Source organism: Hyla sarda, chromosome 3 (assembly GCF_029499605.1).
Source record: "Hyla sarda isolate aHylSar1 chromosome 3, aHylSar1.hap1, whole genome shotgun sequence".
Classification (NCBI taxonomy): Eukaryota; Metazoa; Chordata; class Amphibia; order Anura; family Hylidae; genus Hyla; species Hyla sarda.
Window position 1 is genome coordinate 173,316,679 of NC_079191.1, and position 24,155 is coordinate 173,340,833.

General features: G+C 45.5%; 1 protein-coding gene across 1 annotated transcript in view; it reads right to left on the bottom strand.

Moving 5' to 3' along the window:
• LOC130361885 (phospholipid scramblase family member 5-like) overlaps window positions 1-24,155 on the bottom strand; it is a 39,144-nt gene that overhangs the window by 12,072 nt on the left and 2,917 nt on the right. Inside the window, exon 5 of the mRNA XM_056565517.1 lies at window positions 2,686-2,760. Coding sequence (XP_056421492.1) covers window positions 2,686-2,760 — 75 coding nt within the window. The remainder of the gene's footprint in view (window positions 1-2,685; window positions 2,761-24,155) is intronic.

Here is a 24,155-nt window from a genome sequence, read left to right on the forward strand (position 1 = left end):
CTGGGGAAAATGAAGGACTAATATCAGAAAAGGCATTCCTTTTGGATTACTGGAAGCAATTGTTTATATTCTGATATATATTTTTTTTAATACAGAATTCTGTTGTATCTGTAAGTTACATTTTTACATATGATTTTGGGCTGGACAGTGATCTTGGATCTGTTCTCTGCATCTTATATATGAAAGATCCTTATACACATATAGAAGCTCAGTGTAAAGGTATGGTCTGCAGACGCTGCATGCTAAACAGCTGCAGTTTTGTGTTGTCAAAACCACGGTAAGATGCTTTCCTATAAAAGTTAAAGGCTAATGTGTATTACCCATCAGGATTTCTGGGCTGAGGCTTAGGGGCCCCTGAGGTAGTGAAACCCATTAATTTTCTATCTGTGGAAGTGTTGTATATATGTACATATATTGTTGGGGTGTAGAATACAAAGTGGCTATAACCAATGGATTCCACTGGTTAATAGCACTTTGCGCCCTGCACAGTAGCAATATGTGTACACATATATTTATCCATTTAGGTGCTGGAAGGGGCCTAAAATACCCTTCCATTGGTTAATACATCCCTGAGTGTTTTGTATGGACCTCATTAAAATAATATTCTTCAGGTTTTGTTTCCATGGCCGTCACCATGTAATTTGTGCAGCACTGCTGCTTGTGGAAGAAGTTTCTCTGTTTTTGTCCATACAAAGACAGCTTAAATAATTTTAAATTTAGTGCAAGAAATCTGAAAAAGTTCAAATTCAAGAACCAGGTGTTTAGATAACCTTAGCCCAAAAACGTGATTATAACCATAAAAACACACTATGGACAAGCAAATAATTTGTCATTTATTTTGTTATTATTACTCAGTACTGGACTAACCGACCATAGTTTGTATTTGGTCAGTTTGGCAAGTTTTTAGGTGACCCTTCCTAGTTTTGGTCTAGAAATTCCAAAAATAAAGTATGGTGACAATCCTAAGATTTCCAGATTAATCTGTTCTGGATGCACCCTAGTGTTTTTCTTGCCTTCCCCACTCTGTTATCTCTTTCTTGTGGTTTTGGCCCTCCAGCCAATGTCAGCTCCTCGCTCTATAATAGTGACAGACTTTGCTCAGACTTGTGATACACATCTCAGGAATTGGCGCCTGGCAAACTCTGTGTCTGTAATAGGAAGAGGGGCTGACAGTCCATCCAGACTCCTGGAGGGCCAAAAGAGAGAGCTGTGGTGTAGAAACACTGACCGGAGAAGGTAAAGAATAGCTTTCCCATGTGACAGGTGATAATCCATGATGTGTGAAAGGCAGAAAGAACATGGAGAAGAGTGAAGAGTATAGTGTAACTGTCATTACAATAAATAATCATTGAAAAATGTAGACGACAATGAGAGATTTTGTTTTCTATTTTATTAATCTCTTTGCTGCCCTTCAGTGACATAATTACTGCTAAACAGGTGTCTCGCCTCCTCAATCCTTCCCAGCTGTTACTATGTTGCACTGAAAATCTGATGCAGCATAATACACTACAGAATATCCACCACCAGAAGACATACTGTATATCTGCCACTGTAATTCTGCCATCATTCTTAAAGCAAAATCTGTGGGGAATAAAGACAGCAATGTCCGCATGGTCCTAGCGCTGACTGAATTAGTTGGCACTGGGCGCACTTAGATGGAAATTCCTCACTGTGAACCTAACCTTACACTTTAAGATGTACACAGCAACCACCAGACTTTTCAACTGTCCCTCTACATGAAAACCATTAGCTGATGTGTCTTGTAAACATTGAAACCATTAAAGGGATATTCCGGTGGAAAACTTTTTTTTTTTTAAATGAACTGGTGCCACAAAGTTAAACAGATTTGAAAATTACTTCTATTAACAAATCGTAATCCTTTTAGTACTTTTTAGCAGCTGTATGCTACAGAGTAAATTCTTTACTTTTTGAATTTCTTTTTTGTGTTGTCCACAGTGCTCTCTGCTGACACCTCTGTCTGTGTCAGGAAATATCCAGAGCAGCACAGGTTTACTATGGGGATTTTCTCCTGCTCTGGACAGTTCCTGATACGGGCATCAGGTGTCAGCAGAGAGCACTGTGGACAACACAAAAAAGAAATTAAAAAATTTAAGCTTTTCCTCTGTAGCATACAGCTGCTAAAAAGTACTGAAAGGATTAAGATTTTTTAATAGAAGTAATTTACAAATCTGTTTAACTTTCTGGCACCAGTTCATTTAAAAAAAAGTTCTCTACCGGAGTACCCCTTTAAGCCAGTTCCTTTCTGTATGTAAAGTTGACTAGTCTAAGCAGTCTCCACCCATCTGACCCCTTGCCTTCTGCTATGCTTGGCACCATGCACACCAAGCATGATAAAGACTGTACTGCTCTTCCTTCTCTTATATGGCATTTGTCAGAAAACAATGTTGTACAAGTTTCCAAACTGTATTATCAACCACGTTTCTACATCAGGCACCTTACCTGGACTGTGCAGGTGAAGGTCATTGTTTCACATTACTTATATGTCTGCATATGCTATTGTGCTACATGTATGGACAATATCAATCACTATGCTAAGTTGTAAGACACACAATTAATAGAACAGTGCCAACTCAGTCTTGGCACAAGAGAAAAAATGATTTGAAGTCCACCTAGAGATATACGTATATTACTGCGTACTGTTGTGTCTCGTAATAACATGCTTACCTTCAATAGCCACAAGTAATTGCTTGGCTGTGCGACTGGAAATAATGTATAATCTCTTTGACTGGCAGCTCAATCCTAAAACAGAAAGCAATGATTACATCCATTTGAGTAATAAAATCCATATAACAAAATAGACAGTAATCATTATGTATATGAAATTGTGCTCTTGTGTAATGAATGTAGAATGCATTAAGTTATCCGCCGTATGAATATTCAGAATAAACACTGAGCGCCCAATGTGAATTACAATATGCACTCATAATCATCAGCGTTGGGGATAATTTAGGTTTATGCTAGTTTTAGGGGACACATAATTATCTATTTGTGCATATAACATTATGCAGAATACTCTCACTTTTTATTGCTTTATTTAAGAAATTGTTGCTTTTTGTTCGCCGCAGTTATAGCAGCTGGGTTTTCACCATTATCCTTAATGAAGGTTGCCGATTTGTAGAAAGGCCACATAAACTGGTGTCTACGGAAGCGGAAGTAAAGAGGGCTCACTTTGTTGTTTTCAAAGTTCTCCTGTCTGCTTTACCTACACACGCAAGGCCTGCAATAATTTCCCTTACTAGATGATCCAATCCACAATGTAATTGTATATGGCTTCTATACAGCCCCAAATGTATGGGATAACCAAGTGATAGAAGTGGCCATCGACAAGTTACTGTGAAAGTATGTTTACATGGATGCGATAATATTTTTACAGTTTTATCAGGTAAAGGAACAGATGAATTGTACTAATATGTAATTTATGATATGTTTACCATCAAAGCATTGTAAGGAATTTTGTAAAACAAATAAATAAATAGTTTAAAAAAGCACATAGAAAATATAGTTCAGTACAAATATTTAGTTTTCTCCATACATGGTACAGCTGTATGTTTGTTACACTGTGTATAGCACTTCTTTCTAAACTTTTCATTTTGGTTAACATTTGTTAACCCCCTAAGCCATTTATTTCCCCCCCCCCCCCTTCATCACCTCCCATGCCATTTTGTTTCCCCCTTAGCACACACTGGCCCTCATTTACTAACAGGCCACAATTTGCGCCACAATTTGCACCAGAATCTGGCGCACAACCTGACAAAATCACTCAAAGTGGAAAAAAAAAACTGCAAAAGGGGCGTTTTTCCCGTCAAAAGGGGCGTGTTCCCCAACAAAAGGGGTGTGTTCCCGACAAAAAGAGAAAAAACCCTCCGAGTGTGAAGAAAACTCACAGGAAAACTTGTGAGTTTTGCTTCACAGAAACCCGACAGTTCTGAGCTGTCGGGAAATTACTCAAAACGGAGTGAATCCTGCTACCCCCAGCATGGAACAGGGTCTGTTCCATGTTGGGGGTAGTAGTAGAGGGGCTGAGGGATTGATCGCACCGGGTCTCACTTCTGAGACCCGATCCAATCAGATGTTATTAAGCAGGGGAGCGGGTGGCATGTTCCGATCCCATGCAATGTACTGTAAACTTTCATTTTTAAATTCCCCACCAGAAGCCCTGAATGGCCAGGAACGAAGAGCCAATCAGGGCTCCTGGCAGAGTTTTAATATAGAAGCGCTGTGGTGGGCAAAGATGTATAGAATCGCTGGGGGGGGGGTATATATCTGGCCCCTCCAGCGTTTCTGTATATCTTTCCCCTTGCTGCGCTATATCAAACTTAGTGCCCGCTGCGCTTGAATAAATGTACTGCCCCTCCCAGCACTATTATATATCTATACTGACCCCCGCTGCACATATTTATATATATACTGCCTCCCTCAAGCTGCGCATATTAATCTTCATCTTCTCCCTCCCCTGGCTGCCAATGAATGAAAACTCTATTAGCGGGGGAGCGGAGGGCTGCTGCCCGCTCTCGCTGCTAAGAGTTTGTCATTCATAGCGGGCAGCAGCTGCATATCATGCTGTGGGGGTCAGACATATGGATATATGTCTGACCCTCACATCATACATATACAAATGCCGGCTCACCGCTATGAATGACAAGTAAACTATTGGCAGCAGCAGCGGAGCCTCCGCTCCCTGCATTGTTTTACTTCATTCATAGCGGTGAGCCAGCATTTGTATATGTATGATGTGAGGGTCAGACATATATCCATATGTCTGACCCCCACAGCATGATATGCAGCTGCTGCCCGCTATGAATGACAAACTCTTAGCAGCGAGAGCGGGCAGCAGCCCTCCGCTCCCCCGCTAATAGAGTTTTCATTCATTGGCAGCCAGGGGAGGGAGAAGATGAAGATTAATATGTGCAGCTTGGGGGAGGCAGTATATGTATATATAAATATGCGCAGCGGGGGTCAGTATATGCGCAGCGGGGGTCAGTATAGATATATTATAGCACTGGGGGGGCAGTACCTTTATTCAAGCGCAGCGGGCACTAAGTTTGATATAGCACAGCAGGGGGAAGATATATAGAAACGCTGGAGGGGCCAGATATATATCCCCCCCAGCGATTCTATACATCTTTGCCCACCACAGCGCTTCTATATTAAAACTCTGCCAGGAGCCCTGATTGGCTCCTCGGTCCCGGCCATTCAGGGCTTCTCGTGGGGAATTTAAAAATGAAAGTTTACAGTACATTGCAGGGGATCGGAACATGCCACCCGCTCCCCTGCTTAATAACATCTGATCGGATCGGGTCTCAGAAGTGAGACCCGGTGCGATCAATCCCTCAGCCCCTGCACTACTATCCCCAACATGGAACACACCCTGTTCCATGATGGGGGTAGTAGTACAAGCACTAATGTAGTCAGAATTTGCAGAGACTTTTTTCTGTCGCTCATAATACATTTTGTGCGACAGAAAAAAATCCTGCGACAGAAAGAAAGGGAAATTGGGCGACAGATTAGTAAATCACAAGGAAAAAAAAGACCTAACCGACACTCCAGTTTTTGTAAATGAGGGCCACTGTGTCATTTCATCTCCCCTTCATCACCTCCTGTGCCATTTCATCCCCCTCATCATCCCCTGTGTCATTTCACCCCCTCATCACCCCAGTTCCATTTTATCATCCCCTGTGCCATTTTATCACTCTCTTCATAACCTTCTGTGCAATTTTATCACTACCTCCTTCATCACCCTTCATCATTCCGGGTGCCACTTCATCACCACCCCTTTCATCAACCCCGCTGTCATTTCATCATCCCCTTAATAATCTCTTTTGCCATTTCATCATTCCCATTTATCACTTTTTGTGCTTTTTCATTACCCCCCTTCATCATCTCCTGTGCCATTTCATCACCCTCTTCATCATCTCCTGTGCTCTTTCATCACCCCCCTTTATCATCTCCTGTGCCATTTCATCACCCCCTTCATCATCTCCTGTGCTATTCCATCACCCCCCTTCATCATCTCCTGTGCCATTTCATCACCCTCTTCATCATCTCCTGTGCTTTTTCATCACCCCCCTTTATCATCTCCTGTGCCATTTCATCACCCCCTTCATCATCTCCTGTGCTATTCCATCACCCCCCTTCATCATCTCCTGTGCCATTTCATCACCCTCTTCATCATCTCCTGTGCTCTTTCATCACCCCCCTTTATCATCTCCTGTGCCATTTCATCACCCCCTTCATCATCTCCTGTGCTATTTCATCACCCCCCTTTATCATCTCCTGTGCCATTTCACCTCTTATGCCATTTCATTGCTCCCTGTCGTCACCCACTGTGCCATTTCATCACCCCCCTTCGTCACATCTTGTGCCCTTTAATGATCACACACCTAGCCTTAAAACCTCTTGTTCGTCTCCATTCTGTCTGTTCTGCTCCATTATAGGCACAGGTTCGGCAGCTCCTGCTCAGTGTCTCCTGACAAGTGACATCCTCCTGCTCCACTCCTCGGGGGCAATGTCAGGGGCGTTACTTGTCAGAAATCCCAGCAGCCACTACTGCTACCGATAGTCTGCTAGTTTAAGATCAGGCAGAGAGGCCCTGACCGCTTGAGAACATTCACCAGCAGCTGCTGCAGCGGCCAGACAGAACGGTCCCACAACACACCTGCAGACTGCCGCCAACACACAAATGTGTTGCAACACACAATTTAGAAAACTCTGCCTTATTGCTTTATAGAAGTATAGGAAGGATCAAGTTATGTGTCAGTAAAAAGCCAAGTGCTCTCCTGTGATAGTTATATCATTGTTTTGGGAGTCCTGTACATATGTGTTTCGCTCGGAGGCTCAGGAAGCATCATAAAAAGAAATCAAATAGGAATAAAATGACAATGTGTTATTAAGCGTTTACAATGTTATTGGGAAACTGGGACCAATAAAAAGCTTTTTATTTCAAGGATCTTAGAAGAAATAACTCCAGTGCACAATTACTTTTATGGTCAGTAGGTGGTGCCACATTACCATTTCCACAATAGTTGATCGCACACAAAAAACACTGCATATTATGTCTGCATATTATGTTATCTTTATTTTTATTAGTAATTGTATTTGTAATAATTCAGCAGTGTTCCCGAGATAATAGGAAAAGAGTAAACTCCACGGCGGGAGGCACAGGAACGGATTGCAGGGGACCAGAGGAGAGAGGAGCCGAGGAGAAGAAACGCCTCGTGCGAACAGAGTCCATATCCTGGCGGAGCTCCTGACGCCTTTCGGAAAAACGCATGTCAATGCGAGTGGCTAGGTGAATGAGTTCATGTAGATTAGCAGGGATTTCTCGTGCGGCCAGAACATCTTTAATGTTGCTGGATAGGCCTTTTTTAAAGGTCGCGCAGAGGGCCTCATTATTCCAGGATAATTCTGAAGCAAGAGTACGGAATTGTACGGCATACTCGCCAACGGAAGAATTACCCTGGACCAGGTTCAACAGGGCAGTCTCAGCAGAAGAGGCTCGGGCAGGTTCCTCAAAGACACTTCGGATTTCCGAGAAGAAGGAGTGTACAGAGGCAGTGACAGGGTCATTGCGGTCCCAGAGCGGTGTGGCCCAAGACAGGGCTTTTCCAGACAGAAGGCTGACTACGAAAGCCACCTTAGACCTTTCAGTGGGAAACTGGTCCGACATCATCTCCAAGTGCAGGGAACATTGGGAAAGAAAGCCACGGCAAAACTTAGAGTCCCCATCAAATTTATCCGGCAAGGATAGGCGTAGACCAGAAGCGGCCACTCGCTGCGGAGGAGGTGCAGGAGCTGGCGGAGGAGATGATTGCTGAAGCTGTGGTAGTAACTGCTGTAGCATAACGGTCAGTTGAGACAGCTGTTGGCCTTGTTGCGCTATCTGTTGTGACTGCTGGGCGACCACCGTGGTGAGGTCAGCGACAACTGGCAGAGGAACTTCAGCGGGATCCATGGCCGGATCTACTGTCACGATGCCGGCTGGCAGGTAGTGGATCCTCTGTGCCGGAGAGGGATTGGCGTGGACCGTGCTAGTGGATCGGTTCTAAGTCACTACTGGTTTTCACCAGAGCCCGCCGCAAAGCGGGATGGTCTTGCTGCGGCGGTAGTGACCAGGTCGTATCCACTAGCAACGGCTCAACCTCTCTGGCTGCTGAAGATAGGCGCGGTACAAGGGAGTAGACAGAAGCAAGGTCGGACGTAGCAGAAGGTCGGGGCAGGCAGCAAGGATCGTAGTCAGGGGCAACGGCAGGAGGTCTGGAACACAGGCTAGGAACACACAAGGAAACGCTTTCACTGGCACGATGGCAACAAGATCCGGCAAGGGAGTGCAGGGGAAGTGAGGTGATATAGGGAAGTGCACAGGTGAACACACTAATTGGAATCACTGCGCCAATCAGCGGCGCAGTGGCCCTTTAAATCGCAAAGACCCGGCGCGCGCGCGCCCTAGGGAGCGGGGCCGCGCGCGCCGGGACAGGACCGAGGGAGAGCGAGTCAGGTACGGGAGCCGGGGTGCGCATCGCGAGCGGGCGCTACCCGCATCGCGAATCGCATCCCGGCTGGAAGCGGAATCGCAGCGCCCCGGGTCAGTGGATCTGACCGGAGCGCTGCAGTGAGGAGAGTGTAGCGAGCGCTCCGGGGAGGAGCGGGGACCCGGAGCGCTCGGCGTAACATTTATTCTGTAGGTCCATACAGGTACAAGGATACCTCATTTATATAGCTTTTACTTTATTTTACTACCTAAAAAATTTGTATGTTGAAAATTAGCATCTTCTGACCCCTATAACTTTTTTACTTTTTCGTATCCGGGGATTTGTGAAGGCTAAATTTTTGCGCCGTAATCTGAAGTTTTTATCGGTACCATTTTGTTTTGATGGAACTTTTTTATCGCTTTTTATAAATTTTTTAAAGGTATACAAAGTGACCAAAAATATGCAATTTTGGACTTTGGTATTTTTTTACGTAAACGCATTGACCGTGCAGTTTAATTAACATAATATTTTTATAGTTTTCTCATGCGGCAATGCTACATGTGTTTATTTTTTATTATGTTTACATATTTTTTATATGGAATTTGGGAAAAGGGGGGTGATTCAAACTTTTAATATGGAAGGGGTTAATGGGTGTTTTTTTTTTTTTTTTTACTTTTTATTCAACTTTTTTTTTTTTTTTTACACTTTTAGTCCCCTGAGGGGACTTTTAGCAGGAATCAGTAGATTCCTCATACAGATCAATGTTATTCCATTGAACCACATTGATCTGTGTGCTCTGCGCCTGATTGATAAACCAGGTTCTATCAATCACAGAGCCGGGACCCACAGAGGAGCAGAGGTAAGCCCTCCTGCTACCTCCACAGTGGATCGCCCCCTCGCATGTCAGTTATTAACCGCGGCCCCCAGCTACAAGAATAAGCTGGGGCCGGCCAGTATGGTGCGGGCTCGAGTCAGGAGCCTGCGCTATACACCGCTTGCCGTCTCAGGACGAGCCAGCTTGTCCTTAGACGGCAACCGGTTAAAGTGTACCTGTCGTTTGCAAAAACTTTTTACATAATGTAGATAATAACATTTTATGTACAGTAGTCAGTCACCAATTGGGCAAGTTCTCCCACTTAAAAAGATGAGAGAGGCCTGTAATTTTCATCATAGGTATACCTCAACTATGAGAGACATATTGAGAAAAAAAAAATCTCATTGTCTGATTTTTAAAGAATTTATTTGTAAATCATGTTGGAAAAAAAGTATATGGTCAATAATAAAAGTTAATCTCAATACTTTGTTATATACCCTTTGTTGACAATGATAGAGGTCAAATGTTTTCTATAAGTCTTCACAGGGTTTTCACACACTGTTGGTGGCTGGTATTTTGGCCCATTCCTCCATGCAGATCTCCTCTAGAGCAGTGATGTTTTGGGGCTGTTGCAGGGACTTTCAACTCCCTCCAAATCTCCAGGACCTTGAAATGCTTTTTACGAAGCCACTCCTTCATTGCCCAGGCTGTGTGTTTGGGATCATTGTCATGCTGAAAGACCCAGACACATTTCATGTTCAATGCCCTTGCAGGAAGTTGTCACTCAAAATCTCACGATACATGGCCGGTCAATTCAGACTGGCAATCTGCAGCAATTGTGGGTAATACTGGTCTCCTGTGAATTGGAAAATAAGGGGGATCGTGGCTGTCCAAGACAACCCCGATCCACCTGAAGGGTTAGGATTGAGTTGGCAGTGGTGCCAACCCGCTATCCCTGCTATTTGTCGATCAGAAGCGACCGACCAATAGAAGATCGGGAACGGGGGGGGTTAAAGTTCGGTTCCCCCGCTCAGCCCATCCACAGTAGTCCTGGCAGAGCAGGGGAACTGTCCTGTATCCGGTGTCGGTGGAGGTCCCTTACCACTGGCAGTGGGAGGTCCCCGATGCGGCGGCGATGAGGTGTGGCAATGTTGCCTAGCAACATCTGGAGGACCAGTTTGGAGACCACTATACAGTAGTCTCTAAACTGTAGCCCTCCAGATGTTGCAAAACTACAACTCCCACCATGCCCAGACAGCTGTTTGGGCATGCTGGGATTTGTAGTTTTGCAAGATTTGGAGGGCTACAGTTTCGAGATCACTGTACAGTGATCTCTGAACTGTGGCCCTCTAAATCTTGCCAAACTACAACTCCCAGCATGCACGAACAGCAAACGACTGTCTCGGCATGCTGGGAGTTGTAGCTGTGTGCCTCCAGCTGTTGCATAACTACATCTCCCAGCATGCCCTTTGGCGATCAGTGCATGCTGGGAGTTGTAGTTTTGCAACAGCTGGAGGCACACTGGTTGGAAAATACTGAGTTACAGTGGGGAAATAAGTATTTAGTCAGCCACCAATTGTGCAAGTTCTCCCACTTAAAAAGATGAGAGGCCTGTAATTTTCATCATAGGTACACTTCAACTATGAGAGACAAATCACATTGTGGGATTTCTAATGAATTAATTGGTAAATTCCTCGTTAAAATAAGTATTTGGTCACCTACAAACAAGCAAGATTTCTGGCTCTCACAGACCTGTAACTTCTTCTTTAAAGGGGTACTCCTGTCCTGAAAATCTTATCCCCTATCCAAGGGATAGGGGATAAGATGTCTCACCGCAGGGGTCCCGCCACTGGGGACCCCCGCAATCTTGTGTTCACCACCCACCTGTTTGAGCTGCACGCCGCGGTACCAGCTCACAAACAGCCGGGTGGCGACCACGGGAACGGAGTATGGTGACGTCCCCCGTGTGACATCATCCCCCACTCAAACAGGTGGGTGGTGAACACAAGATTGCGGGGGTCCCCAGCGGCGGGAAACCTGCGGTGAGACATCTTATCCCCTATCCTTTGTATAGGGGATAAGATGTCTCAGGGCTGGAGTACCCCTTTAAGAGTCTCCTCTGTCCTCCACTAGTTACCTGTATTAACGCCCCCTCCCATAGACTTGCATAGCGGTGATGTCACATGGGGGCGGAGTCGTGACATCACCATACTCCGTCCCCGTGGTCGCCACCTGGCTGTTTGTTAGCTGGCACCACGGCATGCAGCTCAAACAGGTGGGTGGCAAACACAAGATTGCAGGGGTCCCCAGCGGTGGGACCCCTGCGGTGAGACATCTTATCCCCTATCGTTTGGATAGGGGATAAGATGTCTCAGGGCTGGAGTACCCCTTTAAGAATCTCCTCTGTCCTCCAATAGTTACCTGCATTAATGGCACCTGTTTGAACTTGTTATCAGTATAAAAGACATCTGTCCACAACCTCAAACAGTCACACTCCAAACTCCACTATGGCCAAGACCAAATAGCTGTCGAAGGACACAGAAACAAAATTGTAGACCTGCACCAGGCTGGGAAGACTGAATCTGCAATAGGCAAGCAGCTTGGTGTAAAGAAATCAACTGTGGGAGCAATTATTAGAAAATGGAAGACATACAAAACCACTTATAATCTCCCTCGATCTGGAGCTCCACGCAAGATCTCACCCCGTGGTGTCAAAGTTATCACAAGAACGAGGAGCAAAAATCCCAGTACCACACGGGGGGAACCTAGTGAATGACCTGTGGAGAGCTGCGGCCAAAGTAACATAGAAACATAGAATGTGTCAGCAGATAAGAACCATTTGGCCCATCTAGTCTGCCCAATAGTCTGAATCCTATCATTAGTCCCTGGCCCTATCTTATATGAAGGATAGCCTTATGCCTATCCCTATCTTATATGAAGGATAGCCTTATGCTTATCCCTATCTTATATGAAGGATAGCCTTATGCTTATCCCTATCTTATATGAAGGATAGCCTTATGCCTATCCCATGCATGTTTAAACTCCTTCACTGTATTTGCAATGACCACTTCTGCAGGAAGGCTATTCCATGCATCCACTACTCTCTCAGTAAAGTAATACTTCCTGATATTACTTTTAAACCTTTCCCCCTCTAATTTAAAACTATGTCCTGTTGAGGTAGTTTTTCTTTTTTTAAATATGCTCTCCTCCTTTACTGTGTTGATTCCCTTTATTTATCTAAATGTCTCTATCATATCCCCTCTGTCTCTTGTTTCTTCCAAAAAGGCTACCATCAGTAACAAACTATGCCACCATGGACTCAAATCATGCAGTACCAGACATGTCCCCCTGCTTAAGCCAGTACATGTCCGGGCCCATCTGAAGTTTGCTAGAGAGCATTTGGATTATCCAGAAGAGGATTGGGAGAACGTCATATGTCAGATGAAACCAAAGTAGAACTTTTTGGTAAAAACTCAACTCGTTGTGTTTGGAGGAGAAAGAATGCTGAGTTGCATTCAAAGAACACCATACCTACTGTGAAGCATGGGGGTGGAAACATCATGCATTGGGGCTATTTTTCTGCCAAGGGACTAGGACATAGTGCGCTCTCACTCCTGAGCATTTTACGCCCACATATGGGGTATTTCCGTACTCAGGAGAAATTGCTTTGGGGGACTTTTTATTCCTTTTACCTCTTGTGAAAATGAATAGTATGGGGCAACACTAGCATGTTAGTGTAAAAAAATTTATAAAAAAATTTCCACTAACAGGCTGGTGTAGACCCCAACTTTTCCTTTTCATAAGGGGTAAAAGGAGAAAAAGCCCCCCAAAATTTGTAACACAATTGCTCCCGAGTACGGAAATACCCCATATGTGGCCCTAAACTGTTTCCTTGAAATATGACAGGGCTCCAAAGTGAGAGACATGCACATTTGAGGTCTAAATTAGGCATGTGCATAGGGGTGGACTCCGATGCAAGCGTTACAATTGCCTCAGCTAACAAAAATATTCTATGCGAGTGATTCCCAAACAGGGTGCCTTCATCTGTTGCTAAACTCCCAGCATACCTGGACAATCAATGGCTGTCTGGCAATACTAAGAGTTGTTGTTTTGCAACAGCTGGAGGCTCCGTTTTGGAAAAACTGGCGTACAAGACGTTTTTCATTTTTATTGGGGGGGGGGGGCAGTGTATGTGTGTGTTTATGTAGTGTTTTACCCGTTATTTTGTGTTAGTGTAGTGTAGTGTTATTAGAGTACATTCACACGGGCGGGGGTTCACAGCAAGTTTCCCGCTAGGCGTATGAGCTGCAGCAAAAAATTTGCCACAGCTCAAACTTGAAGCAGGAAACTCACTGTAAGCCCAACCGTGTGATTGTACCCTGTACATTCAAATGGGGGAGGGGGGGGGGGGGGGCGAACCTCCAGCTGTTGCAAAACTACAACTCCCAGCATGCACTGACAGACTGTGCATGCTGGGAGTTGTAGTTGTGCAACAGCTGGAGGCCCACTGGTTGGAAAACCTTGAGTTAGGTTCTGTTACCTATAGTGAAGAAAAAAGTATTTAGTCAGCCACCAAAAGTTCTCCCAATTAAAAAGATGAGAGAGGCCTGTAATTTTCATCATAGGTATACCTCAACTATGGGAGACATAATGAGAAAAAAAATCCATAAAATCATTGTCTGATTTTTAAAGAATTTACTTGCAAATTATGGTGCAAAATAAGTATTTGGTCAATAACAAAAGTTCATCTCAATACTTTTGTTATATATACCCTTTGTTGGCAATGACAGAGATCAAACGTTTTCTGTAAGTCTTCACAAGGTTTTCACACACTATTGCTGGTATTTTGGCCCATTCCTACATGCAGATCTCCTCTAGAGCAGTGATGTTTTGGGGCTGTCACTGGGCAACACAGACTTTCAACTCCCTCCAAAGGTTTTCTATGGGGTTCACTGGAAACTGGAAACTGACTAGGCCACTTCAGGACCTTGAAATGCTTCTTACGAAGCCACTCCTTTGTTGCCCGGGTGGTGTGATTGAGATCATTGTCATGCTGAAAGACCCAGACACGTTTTATCTTCAATGCCCTTGCTGATGGAAGGTTTTCTCTCAAAATCTCATGATACATGGCCCATTCATTCTTTCCTTTACACAGCGGGTCTGACCGGGGCGCTGCGAACAGGAGAATGCAGCAAGCGCTCCGGGGAGGAGCGGGAACCCGGAGCACTCGGCGTAACAGTATCCCCCCATTGGGTCTCCCCCTCTTTTTGGAACCTGAAAATTTGTGAATTAGGTCCTTGTCGAGAATGTTATCTTCGGGTACCCATGACCTCTCCTCAGGGCCGCAATTCTCCCAATCTACAAGAATTTTTTTTTTACCTCTGAGCGTCCTAGACGCGAGAATTTCTTTAACCGAGAAGACATCTGAGGACCCGGAGACAGGAGTAGGAGCAACAACCTTGGGAAAGAAGCGGTTAAGGATAAGCGGTTTAAGGAGAGAGACATGAAAAGCGTTAGGAATACGGAGAGAAGGGGGAAGAAGGAGTTTGTAGGAAACAGGATTGATTTGGCACTTGATTTTAAAGGGTCCAAGATAACGGGATCCCAGTTTATAACTGGGGACACGGAAGCGGATATACATGGCGGAGAGCCACACTTTGTCTCCAGGAACAAAGACAGGAGGAGTTCTTCTTTTTTTGTCGGCATGCTTCTTCATCTGGGATGAGGCCTGTATGAGGGATTTTTGAGTCTCTTTCCAGATGGTGGAGAAGTCCCGGGAAACCTCATCAACAGCGGGCAAACCAGAAGGTGTGGGAGTGGGGAGGGGGGGAAGAGGGTGAAGCTTGGCACGGGGCAGAGTGTTACCAGGACGGGGGCTATGAGGAGGAGACACAGCATAGTCCTGATAGGCCTTGGGGAGACCAGGTAAAGGAGGAGACACTGAGGTTTGACTGACGGGACTGGGAGCAGACGTGAGGCATTTTTTGTGGCAAGAAGCACCCCAGCTCTTGATCTCCCCTGTGGTCCAGTCAAGGGTAGGAGAGTGGCGTTGGAGCCATGGCAGACCGAGGAGGACTTCAGAGGTGCAGTTGGGCAAGACAAAAAGTTCAATTTTTTCGTGATGCAGTCCAATGCTCATGAGCAGGGGTTCTGTGCGGTAATGCACAGTGCAGTCCAATATTACTCCGTTGACCGAGGAAATGTAGAGCGGCTTGGCGAGACGGGTCACAGGGATGTTGAACTTATTAACAAAAGAGGCCAAAATAAAATTTCCCGCAGAACCAGAGTCCAAGAAGGCCACAGCTGAGAAGGAGGAGTTGGCAGAAGGAGAAATCCGTATGGGCATAGTGAGACGTGGAGAAGCAGACTTCAGACCAAGAGACGCCACTCCCACGTGAGCTGGGTGCGTGCGTGCGTTTCCCAGACATGGAGAACGAATAGGGCAATCCACCAAGAAATGTTCGGTACTAGCGCAGTACAGACATAAATTTTTATCTCTGCGGCGAGTCCTCTCCTCATGGGTCAGGCGAGACCGATCCACTTGCATAGCCTCCTCGGCGGGAGGCACAGGGGTAGATTGCAAAGGATACTGTGAGAGAGGTGCCCAGAGCGGTGTGGCCCAAGACAGGGCCTTCCCAGACAGGAGACCATGGCAGAGTCTAGAGTCCCCATCAAATTTGTCCGGCAGGGACAAGCGGAGGTTAGGAGCGGCCGCTCGCTGCGGAGGAGGGGCAGGAGCCGGCAGAGGAGATGGTTGTTGCTGTAGCTGTGACTGAAGTTGCTGTAGCATGGCGGTCAAGTGCAACAGCTGGTGACCTTGTTGGGCGATCAGTCGGGATTGCTGGGCGACCACCGTGGATATGTCAGCGAGACTTGGCAGCGGCACCTCAGCGGGATCCATGGCCGGATCTACTGTCAGGATTCGGCCGGCTGGAGGTGGATCCTCTGTGTCAGAGAGGGATTGGCGTGGACCGTGCCGTCGGACCGGTTCTAAGTTGCTACTGGTATTCACCAGAGCCCGCCGCAAAGCGGGATGGCCTTACAGCGGCGGTAGCAACCAGGTCGTATCAACCGGCAACGGCTCAACCTCTCTGACTGCTGAGATAGGCGTGGTACAAGGGATTAGGCAAGAGCAAGGTCGGACGTAGCAGAAGGTCAGGGCAGGCAGCAAGGATCGTAGTCAGGGGCAATGGCAAGAGGTCAGGAACACTGGCTTGGGATACACAAGGAACGCTTTCTCAAGGCACAATGGCAACATGATCCGGCAAGGAAGGGAAGGCGAAGTGAGGTTATATAGACAGAGAGCAGGTGGAGGCTAATCAGACTGATTGAGCCAGGCACCAATCATTGGTACACTGGCCCTTTAAATCGCAGAGAGCCGGCGCGCGCGTGCCCTAGGGAGCGGGCCGTGCGCGCCGGGACAGCACAGACGGGGAACGAGTCTGGTAAGCGGGCCGGGATGCGAATCGCGAGCGGGCGCGTCCCGCATCGCGGATCGCATCACGGCTAGGGACATTATCGCAGCGTTCCCGGTCAGCGGGTATGACCGGAGCGCTGTGAACAGGAGAATGCTGCGAGCGCTCCGGGGAGGAGCGGGAACCCGGAGCGCTCGGCGTAACACTTTTTCATGTATAAATACCCCTGGATTGTTCTTAGGCACAGAAACTTTGTAAGTGTATAAACAAAACTATTTTTTTGTTAAAAAAAAAAATACACCTCTATCTTCTAATATGCCTTGACCTGCATACTTTACAAACAGATCCGTTTAGATACTGAAAGGTTGATTTCTAATACGGCATCATAGGTACTGTTTTCAGTTAGTATACACACTGGCATTTCTGTATCTAGTTTGGATAATTCCTTATTTATAGCAGTCAACTTCACATTACTGTGTCAGTATGTCCTTAAAACTTATTTGATGTTGTTGTATTTTCTTCTATGTAAAGTTCGGAATGTAAGTCGATTTTTCTGAAAAGAATGTTGGTAGGCATCTTTCTTTTAAAATCTTCTATATTCTTAATAAATATAGCTGCCGTAATAGAAATGTCAGTCAGGAACATATTCACTATCAGTCATTTTTTTAAACCGCATAAAGATGTTCTGTCTATCGGTGTTCGCTCTATACCGCCTTGTGTAGGTGAGCTAAATTATGATGATTTCTGTATCATATTGGCAAAGATGTACAACAAGACCTGTCTCTTCTCCCAAGTATATATGCCTCAATGTACTAGACAGGAAGGTATGTAGTTTTTTGCTTATATTAATCACACTAACTCCCAGTATTCCTGCAGTGTCATTTTCTTCATCCCAGCTCAGCTGGGTCTATACATTTCCTATCACAACTACTCAGGCCACCAGAAAATCACATGCTTTCATGTGTAACAGAAACTGTAGACAATTTCATCATTACTTATCTGAACCATCCTGGCAGCCTTTATCTGTATGTACTGCTAAAGGTATTCCTGCCTTATCTAACAGGACAGGAGAGCAGTGGTATTGTAGGTGAGTCTAAACAATAAGTTATCTCCTAATCGCACTGTCTGATTCTTTAGTGCGTCATATGAGATGTAGTTTCACACTGCTCTCCTACGTGTAAAAGCTGACAAGGAGAAACCCCTCACAAGGAGATAGGCTGAAGCTGTATCTAATATGACAGTCTATACTGTGAGTTATGGGACAAAGGTTCTATATCACTGATCTTTTACTGGTTGCTTTGCATAGGGTTTAGAGAGCAAGGGCAGGTATGAGACTGACCCTTTTTCTCTGCAAAACCAGATGCATCATGGGAAATAAACTGGCTGTATGAGGAAACCATAGAAGAGTGGAAATATAAATCAAGATAGCAGACAACCCTAGTGTGCCACATGAACTAAAATTGGTATAACCAAGGCATACACAACATTATTATGCAAAAATAGCCTATAACACACTATATAAACAAAAAGAAAAATCTGGTGCTTCATGGGCAAACCCTTTTAAAGAGGTTATCCCTAGATTATAAATTATTACCATAGATGACCGACTTCACAGTACAAAATGCCAAAACTAAAGAGCATCAGCACTGGTTTCATTTTCAGAGTGCTGATGCACACCTGAGTGCAGAAAAAGATTATTGCAGGATGCTAATACCTTATCTAATAATTGAATATTGATGTTTATTAAAAATAGGTCTACAATTAGTTATGTGTAATTTCTTTCTGTGGTTTTAGAAACATTGCAAGCATTTTATCAAAAAGTCTGATAAGTGCTGGGATAAGAGTGGGTAAAGTTTCTTGTGATATAAGGGTAGGCTCATACTATGTTCATGCTCCTGTTAGTCGTATCCTTCAGATACTGACATATACTGTTAATGGTAGCAGCATACCTCATTGATTTCTATGGTCAAAATGAGTCGCTCCGTTTGGGACCTATGTCCTATTTGAAAAGTGCAGAATCCCACATTTCCGTCTCCAGTGAAAAAAAGCATATAGGTCCCTAGCGGATAGGCGATAGAAATCATGAGATCGACTGCTCCTGTTAACAGCATATGCCAGCATTATGTTTTAGACAGGATGTCAATGGACATGACCAATGGGGCATGACTGTAGCATTAACCTAACCGTAAAGGGGAAAAACTATGTGGATCTAGCAAATAAGACGTTTTCAAGCTTGTGAGGGTTTTTTGATGGTATACCCAATGGAAGAGAAGTCCTTGCCTCCAAAACATAAAGATCAGAAAGAGAGCTCCCTGAGAATGGTAATTGAGAAAATGAACTCTCTCCCCTCAAGAAATTAAAAGAGGGTGGTGAGGGGAATAATTTTAATAGAAAACTGCGAAACATGATTATAATGGTGTACCTGTTTTATTGCCTCATGGATAGTAGTCTTGTTTTGAACATCTACTTTTGCATTCACCTGATCTAATAAATGGAGATTCAGCTCAATTCTAGTATTATGTTCCTGTTATGTATCTTTGAGTTGACAGATAACCAAATAAAAATCTACCATTAACAAAGCCAAGTAAAGTCCTTAGCACAAAATCAGTTAAAGGTGCTTGTTTTTTGATGTTCCCCTTTTTTCGGGCATTTTTACCTAGTTGAATAGGAGTGCCTTGTAGTGCACCTTTATGTGTCTCCCACAATGTTATTGGGGACACTTACATTTAAAGTATTCTTTGCAAAGTGATTTGTTAAGGCACCAAAATAATCTTGGTCATCTGGTAACTGGGGAATCAAGAGAAACCTCCACTGTACTGTGATCTGACCATAGTGTGCTTAAAGGGGTACTCCGCCACTAGACATCTTATCCCCTACCCAAAGGATAGGGGATAAGATGTCAGATCGCGGGGGTCCCGCTGCTGGGGACCCCCGGGATCTCGGCTGCAGCACCCACCTGTACGGCTTCCGGCAACGCTGGAGGCTTCGGATCCCGACCACAATGGCGGAAGAGCATGACGTCACGACTCCGCCCCATGTGACCTCCCATAGACTTGCATTGTGGGGGTGAGGCGTGACGACACCCGGGGCGGAATTGTGACGTCACGCTCTTCCGCCACTGTGGTCGGGATCCGAAGCCTCCAGCGTTGCCGGAAGCCGTACAGGTGGGTGCTGCATTCGAGATCCCGGGGGTCCCCAGCAGCAGGACCCCCGCCATCTGACATCTTATCCCCTATCCTTTGGATATGGGATAAGATGTCTAGGGGCGGAGTACCCCTTTAAACTATATAAGCTTTGGAACAGAGGTAAATATATGGTCTATGCATGGCAGTTTGAGAGCCTAGTGCTGAGGATTTTGATGGGGGGAGTTTCCGGTGCAGGAACTTGGATATATTGATGCTATCTGCACCAGAGGTCCGAGCTGCCGGCTCCTCTGCTTGCACTGCATGCTTTTATTTTTTATTAAAGGAGAACTGTCGCACAGGAACACCTATCCCCTATCCAAAGGATAGGGGATAAGTGTCTTATCACGGGGGGTTTGACTGCTGGGACCCCCCACGATCTCCTGCACGGGACCCTGGCTCTCCTCGGAATTGGGCATGTCGACCCCAGTACAAAGCGGTAACGGACACTCTATGGGAGAACTGGAAATAGAGCGTTTGGCTATCTCCGGCTCTCCCATAGAGATACATGGAGGGGCGTGTCGGCCACCGCTTTGTGGGTTGGTTGACACGCTCCATTCCCAGCGAGAGCCAGGTCCCATGCAGAAGATTTTTTTGCATGATACTTCTCCTTTAACAATGCATACATCGCGGTTGCCTGGGAAAACAGCAGTCGGACCCCACCTCTGTCCTCCCCTATATTATAAAGGCCCCTCTGTCCTTCCTTGTAGCACAATATGCTACCCTATAGAAAATAGCCCTTTTGTTCTCCCTATAGTACAATGACCCCTTTGTGCTCCCTATAGTACAATGACCCCTCATATGTGGCAAATACCTGTCACACTACTCCCCTGTTGCTCCTCTGTGTTCTGCGGTCACTCCAGTCTCTCGGGGGTTCTCTCCTCTCTCACCTTCTGACATTGGAAGTGTGGGATACAAACACTGCTTACGCTGAAAGTCCCAGCAGCCATGTGCAGTGTGGTTTAACTCTGCGTATGTCTTAAAGGTCCACACACAGTTAAAACACTAGCTCACTCAGGGATCTGGGATGTGTGTGACTGAGCATTACACTCCTTCCTTCTCTGCTCCTTGGATCAGACCTGCGGCGTGGCCTATTTTTTGGTAGAGACCTGGAGCTACAGCTCTTTCAGCCCCTATGTTAACCCAGTGCTGGGTCTATGCAGCAAAATGCTAAGTAGTGGCTGGAAAAAAAAGGTGCGACTTCGTGATGTGCTGCTAATAATGATTAATTTAAATGCCCACAAGAATGGTCCAATGATCGTGGGGTGAGCATGTTGCCTGAGAGACTGGAATAGTTGTGCTCTTCTCTCAGGGCATGGCACCATAGCTTCTAAAAAGCAGTACAGTGGTCCCTCAACATACGATGGTAATCCGTTCCAAATGGACCATCGTTTGTTGAAACCACCGTATGTTGAGGGATCCGTGCAATGTAAAGTATAGGACAGTTGTCTGCAACCTGCGGACCTCCAGATGTTGCAAAACTACAACACCCAGCATGCCCGGACAGCCAACTGTCGCCGCATCCCCAGGGTGTCCCTGACGCTCCGGCAAGGCCTCCCCAGCATCCTCACCACCATCACGTCGCTACACACGCTGCTCCGCACGCTGCTCCACACGCCGCTCCGCACGCCGCTCCGCACGCCGCTCCTATTGGACGACGGGATGGCGTGCGCAGCGAAGTGATAACGACAATGGAGAGCGCCGACGATGCAGGGGATCCCGAAGAGGACGCGCCGTAGCCCCGAGGACAGGTAAGTGATCGTCAGCGGACCACACAGTGCACCGTAAACGGCTATCCGGCGGTAGCTGAAGCAGTCTGTGCTGCCGGATAGCCGTTTATGCGATGGCCCCGACATACAAAAGCATCGTATGTTGATGCGGCCTTCAATATGCGATGGCCTCTGAGACGCCATCGTATGTTGAAATGATCGTATGTCAGGGACATCGTATGTTGGGGGGTCGCTGTACAGGCATTGAAGTGTATGTGACTGCTGTAAGCTGATTAAATGTTAGCTGAGAAAGCATTGGACATGTACTGAACAGCTAGAACTTTGTACAAAAAAATCAGTGTGGTGGTCCTAAAAGAGCAAGGGGATGGCAAGAGCTCCTGTTAGTAACATTAAAGTATGTGCCCTCCTGTTGGAAAGAATATCAAGCTATCTGCAATGTATGCTGTGTGTGGTTGATTTACTCACTTTCATTGCCCAGGGTGAGATCTATGGTGAATCTGTAACAAAATCTGCATGTAACTGATGGGGTTTTTGCTGAGTATTTGTGACAGATCTGGATGAAAAATATCAGACACACATGGAATTACCCTTATGGGGAAGGGAGGTGGGGGGTTCAGTCGGAGTGCCAAGGAAGCACATGCTGTAATACAGTCCTGGCTGCGGCACTTCCTAAAATAAGACAAAGTATCTAGTGGTCCAGTAGGGTAAACAGCTCTGTCTGCATCTTATGCCTCCAAGACCCCATTATACTCTTCACTAGGTCAGATCATAAATTCCAAACCACTTGCTTTGTATGGGTCCATTCACATGTACTGCAAATGTCATGTAGCAGATTTCAATGTAAACCAAAATGATTGAACACAGCCTCAATTCTGCAACAAATCCTGTAGATTTACCCAGATCACATTAACATCATTTTATTCATGTTCTTTTGCACTATTTCAAAAGGTTTCAGAGGAATTCTGCGGCTAATCTACTACTTCACCCCGACATCTGATAGTTCTCCTATGCATGACTATTAACCACCAGGGATATAGTCAGTAGACAGGCATTTTCACAGCACCTGTGATTCTTTATTAATAAGTCATCATAGAGCTTTAATGTGTCATAACTGGTGAGCATGTGTGTTGTAGTAAAGACGTCTTTCCTATCCTTTAAGTGCTGTGAAATCTGAGCAGCAACGTTACCAGAAAACAGGTGCAGGGGACTGCGAATATGATCAGACGAAAATGATGCAATTTATGACAAGAACCAGCTCAGTTCATTACTCAGATATGTTGTTCTTGTGGTTGGAACTCTATACATGTCCGTCAAAGCTGAAACTTTCAAACTGGTGAAAAATACCACATACGGGTTATAGAGTGGCCAAAAGTACTACTGCTCGTGTAGACACAACGGTTCGTTATTGAAGCATACCTGTTGTATCAGGTAACTTTTCAGGATAAGTTGTGAACAAGCCGTTTTCAATAACATGTTTTCAGGATATGTTGTGGCTAGTAAGGAAAAGGTATACTTTATTTGCAAAGTAAGTAAGCGTATACTGTGGGAAATGGTCTGAACAGGAATGACCCATTGGATGTGGACTCTTTTTGACAGGATGCTGACATATATACATACAGTATGGCACAGATTTATCAAACTGTGTGAGAGAGAAAAAATAGAGGGATTTTCCCACAGCAGCCAATCACGGCTCAGGTTTCACTTTACCACAGCTTGTTAGCTGAGCTGTGATTGGTTTCTGTGGGAAAATTAAAAATTAAAATTTTCTCTCTCACACAGTTTGATAAATCGGGGGCCTATATGTATATGTATATATATATATATATATATATATATATATATATATATATATAGATAGATAGAGAGGGTGTATGTGAAGCATATCCCTAAATGCTGTACAATTCAGCTCAGATAAAATGCTGCCCCCATAATGTACTAAAAATTAATTAAAAAAAAGTACAATCAGAAAATAGAAACAGGTGACACATTCCCATTAAAGGGGTACTCCGCCACTAGTCTGATCTCGGGGGTCCTGCAGCTGGGACCCTCGCAATCTCTGTGAAGCACTCTGCATTCCTTAAGGGTACGTTCCCACCTGGCGTATACGCAGCGTGAAATATTTCACGCTGCGCAATATTTACGGCAACAGCGGGAAATACGCTGCGTATTCCTCGCTCACTATACACACAGGGCTTTCCGGCGGCAGCCCTATGTGTGCAGTGAGATTTGGAGGCAGAGCCGCACGTCACAGTCACGCCGACACACGGCCCCGCCTCCAAAACACACTACACATAGGGCTGCCACCGGAAAGCCCTGTGTGTATAGTGAGCAAGGAATACGCAGCGTATTTCCCGCTGTTGCCGTAAATTTTGCGCAGCGTGAAATACGCTGCGTATACGCCAGGTGGGAGCGCACCCTTAGAGCGCTGGGTGTCGGCGGCAGGGGTTCATGACGTCACGTCAGGCCCCCTCAATGCAAGCCCCCTCCCATAGACTTGCATTGATGGGATGTGGAGTGACATCACG